The 4,570-nt window shown below is 37.1% G+C and overlaps 1 protein-coding gene across 1 annotated transcript; it reads right to left on the bottom strand.

Moving 5' to 3' along the window:
- Positions 1-3,244: 3,244 nt before the first annotated feature.
- LOC145049678 (putative mitochondrial protein AtMg00860) lies at positions 3,245-3,727 on the bottom strand. The gene has a single exon (XM_078998056.1). The coding sequence runs from the start codon at positions 3,725-3,727 to the stop codon at positions 3,245-3,247; it is 483 nt and encodes a 160-aa protein (XP_078854182.1).
- Positions 3,728-4,570: the final 843 nt, after the last annotated feature.

The following is a 4,570-nucleotide window of genomic DNA, read 5'->3' as shown; positions in this document are numbered from 1 at the left end:
TTTAGGTGTCTGTTTGTGGTCATTTTATTAAAACTGATAATATTTATTGCTTGGTTAGGGAGCTTTTAAACTACCATTTGTTGATAAATATATATGTTTGTTTACTGCTTTAATTATCGGTTTGTTCAGAATATATATTGCATGTGTATTTGTCTCCAGATCATTTTTGCTTAAAAGTAATCTACAGGGAACAATTGAGTTTTCACTGAAATCATTAATAGTAAATACTTAAGTTCTGATATTTTTCATCAAAATAGAAGCATCATTTCCCGATCAGAGTGCATTTGCAACTTTAATATTCCCAGAGAACAAAATTCATATCTAAAATATGTAACTTTTCAACATCTGAGGGAGTATGGAATTTTGGAATAGATTGTGATTTTGTGCAATGTAAAGGACGCCAAAAGCATATGGGGAGAAAATGTTTTATAGTTTATTCCTACAAATATGAGTACTTTGGACTTAATTTAACATATATTCCTCTGGGACATATGTCCTTATCCAAAACTCCATCCTCATAGTCCATTAATCTAAGATGAGAGTTGAGAAAAAAATAAACTGTTGTTTGTGTATAGCCTTTTTTATTCCTTGGACATATGGTTGTGTTTGGTAGTAGAGCTGCACGTTGGCGGTCCAAGAACAGTTTTGGGTCGGTTTTGTAACGGTCCTGTCTTTTTAAGGTTGGTTTCCGAACGGTTCGGTTTTTTTTCGGATCAGTCCCCGTTGGTCTTTTGGTCTGGTCTTTTCTCAGATCGGTCTTTATTCAAACCTGTCTTTTTTCGGTCAGGTTTCACGGTCTTTCCATACGCCTTTTTCGGTTCGATATACGATTTTTTTTTGTTCGGTTTTGGTATATTTCGATTCTTTTGTTTTGGTTTCGAATTTTTTCCATTAACAAATATGTGATTAACACCAAAATGATAAATTAATATTTATTAAATATGATAATTTAAGTTTAATAAAAGAAACAATAAAATAAGTTAGATAATTTGTGATTAAAAATTGTATAATTAACAAAAAACTAATATATTTATAAAGTTTCGTTACTGGTCTTTTTTCCAAACTTGTCTCGTTCAATCTCGGACCTCCGGTCTTTTTTAGGACTGGTCTTGGAACGGTCCGGTCTTTTTCGGATCGGTCTCGAGCCAATCATTTTTCAGTCCGGTCTTAAAAACCGTTTTTTTCCCGGTTCGGTCTTGTTTTAGACCGGTTCGGTCTCGGTATTGTTTTGGGTCCGGTCCGAGACCGGTCTTTTTGTGCACGTCTATTTGGTGTTAATGTAATTTAAATTCTTATTTTAGTTCAGTTTTTTTTTTCAAATGTATATTGGTATGATATTTGTCTTTAAAAAAAAAAATTAAAATAAGAAGACCACGATTGGAAGCAGTAGCGGATCCTTTAAGGGGTCAGGGGAGGCCATCCCCCCGTTTTCACTTGTTTACTAGAGATGTTGCAGAGGAACGATCTCGGAATGGTTATCATCAAGGCAACTACCCAACGAAAAAAAGGTTGGCGAGTTATATTTGTTCGAGAATCATTTTTACTGAATAATCAAGTTGTAAAGATCCAAATAATGGAATGGAGACAAGACTGAAAGAGGATCACTTCTTCCCTTCAACCACCACCGACTCCATATGGTACTCTCTATATCTCTTTCCCTTTCTCTAACTTTCCCTTGCAACACTAGGTTCCTACATTTCTGGTTATGCATTAGTTGTTTTTTTTTAAAAAATTTGTTGATTTGATCTGTTTATTGCTTGAGAAAAGTGTACATTCAGTCTTTTGTACCACAATTTATTCTTGTTGGAATTGAACATATGGAGTTGCACATGAAGTGTTTGTGAAAAGTCCTCAATGAGGTTTATTTTGTGAAAATGAGTTTTTATGAACATATCAAGTTTCAAATTTTTATTTTTAAGCTCTTCATTACTTTTTTCATTTGGAATTGATCTAGTTGTCTTTTATGTCTATGGTTTATATTATGGGTCTAAATACAAAATGTGGTCTTGAAATTTTACATGCTAAGTGTTTGTTAAAAATGCTCAGTGAGGGTTTTGGAACCGATAAGAAACCTAGTAAGAGAATAACAAAATATCATAATATTTTATAGGCTTATCCATAATTTGAGCTACAATTCTTCTTATGTAAGTTTAGTATTTTTATACAACCATATATGTACACATCATACACATGTATAGTTGTGTATATGTATGTATATGTATATCTATATACTTGTTCACAAGAATGTATATGTATATACATATAAACATGAACGGAAGGAGATGCATACAAGGTACAACTATAACCTCATTTTTACTATGAACTTATTGCTTGATGTATTTTTTCATACTTACATGATTTTATTTTAGTGGTTAGGCATTTTACAAGTAAATTACTGGTGCTGTTGTTTTATATGGAACTAGATGTAGTGTATATTATAACTATGACTAATAAACTTACAATTTATGATCATTCGAAAAACATTTAACAAAGTTTTGGTTTTGGCCCCCCGATTTTATTATTTGTGTTCCGCCCCTGATTGGAAGCTTATGAAGATCCAAGCAAATTGTTATTTTTCCTCAGATAATCAACATGTATGTTGGCTTATAAAAACCAAATATAGGATGAGCTTGACTATGTATATATGTTTTTTTTGTATGTATATGATTTGTTTGTTGCATGAATCTTAGGGTGTGTTTGAAATGCGTCTGAAGGTCGAGTCAGCGAATTGGGCTGACTCGGTCAGACAATCTTTGTTTGATTTGTGGCTTTCTCGGTAAGATAGGCTGGCTCAAATTGCTTACCCGGTCAGATTAATACACTTTGCTGACGGGAAATAAGACACTTCTACCCCTAATAGTTCAATGCACAACAAATGAAAATAGGGGCAGTGAGAGTCGAACTAACGACCTTACATTCACAAAGCCACATCTTTTTCCACTATGCTAGAAGGTTATTTTTGTGATATTTGCTCAAATAGTTTATATAATGTGTAGTGGTTATTATTATTATTATTATTATTATTATTATATTATTATTATTATTATTATTATTATTATTATTATTATTATTATATTGCATAAAAACGAATAGCGTATCAGCATCAGGATAAAATGGTCATTTTGAATCAGTCAGCACGTTCAGTCAGATGTACAATCAAACAACATGATTTCTTACTTAATCAAAATTTCTTACTCAGACAGACATTTCTCAGTTAGCAACTATCAAACAGGGCATTTCTCAGTTAGCAACTATCACAATATACAACCAAATCGTCCAATCCTTCAGGCAGTACGAGAACTGGAGCCTCGCATAACCTCTGCCTCAGAGTCTCAAAAGCCTTCTGCTGACCCTCATCCCACTGAAAAGTCACATTCTTCTTGGTCAAACGTGTCAATGGCATAGAAATCTTGGAGAAATCTTGGATGAATCTTCGATAGTAACCCGCTAAACCCAAAAAGCTAAGAATTTCCGAGGCGTTTCTCGGTACCCCCCATCGCATCACCACCTCCACCTTTGCTGGATCAACTGAAATACCTTTTTGATTGATGACATACCCCAAAAACTGCACTTCCCGTAGCCAGAAATCACATATGGAGAACTTTGCATAAAGTTTCTCCGCCCTCAAAATCTCCAGTACCTCCCTCAAATGCTGTTCGTGCTGCTCTATGGTTTTGGAGTAAACCAATATATCGTCGATAAAAACGATCATTGACCGATACATCATCGGTCTGCATACCCTATTCATGAGGTCCATGAATGCTGCCGGAGCATTGGTGAGTCCGAACGGCATCACCACAAACTCATAATGCCCATACCGAGTTCTGAAAGCTGTCTTCAGTATATCCTCTTCCCTAATCCTCATCTGATGATACCTGGACCTGAGATCAATCTTGGAGAACTAAGATGCACCTTCAAGTTGATCAAACAAATCATCGATCCTTGGCAAAGGATAGCGGTTCTTCACTGTCAGCATGTTCAACACCCTATAATCAATGCACATCCGGTGCGTCCCGTCTTTCTTTTTCACGAAAAGGATCGATGCTCCCTACAGTGAACTACTTGGACGAATAAACCCACGGTCTAACAGTTCTTGAAGCTGCGCAGATAAATCTTGCGTCTCGGGTGGTGCCAGCCGATATGGTGCCTTTGCTATTGGGGCGGCACCCGACACCAAGTCAATACGAAACTCCACTGCCACTCTGGAGGGACCCCCGACAGTTCTTCGGGGAAAACGTCCTGAAAGTCCTGAACAACTAGCACACTGCCCACATCCGTCGCGGCCCCTGCCCTTGTATTCGCGATATAAGCCAGAAACCCATGCAACCCTGCTGAAGAAACCTCCATGCCCTTGCAGCCGAACAGAGGGTCGGTCCCTGCGAGGTCCCTTCACCATGAATAACCAGCTCTCCCCCACCAGAGGTTCAAACCCGAACCAACTGTCGCTCGTAATCGATCATGACCCCATTGGCCCCCAGCCAGTCCATCCCAACAATCACCTTCAGCCCTCGCAACGGTATCGGAACTAGGTCGACTCGAAATCTCTCCCCAAGTACATTTAGGACACAAT

This window comes from Lactuca serriola, chromosome 5, assembly GCF_051521515.1.
Source record: "Lactuca serriola cultivar US96UC23 chromosome 5, Lser_US96UC23_V15, whole genome shotgun sequence".
Lineage (NCBI taxonomy): Eukaryota > Viridiplantae > Streptophyta > Magnoliopsida > Asterales > Asteraceae > Lactuca > Lactuca serriola.
Note: the sequence above shows the minus strand (reverse complement) of the source record. Positions and strands in the feature narration are given on the sequence as shown.

Excerpts from the sequence above, each read along its gene's own strand:
- LOC145049678 (XM_078998056.1), bottom strand. The coding sequence starts at position 3,727 with ATGATGTATCGGTCAATGATCGTTTTTATCGACGATATATTGGTTTAC.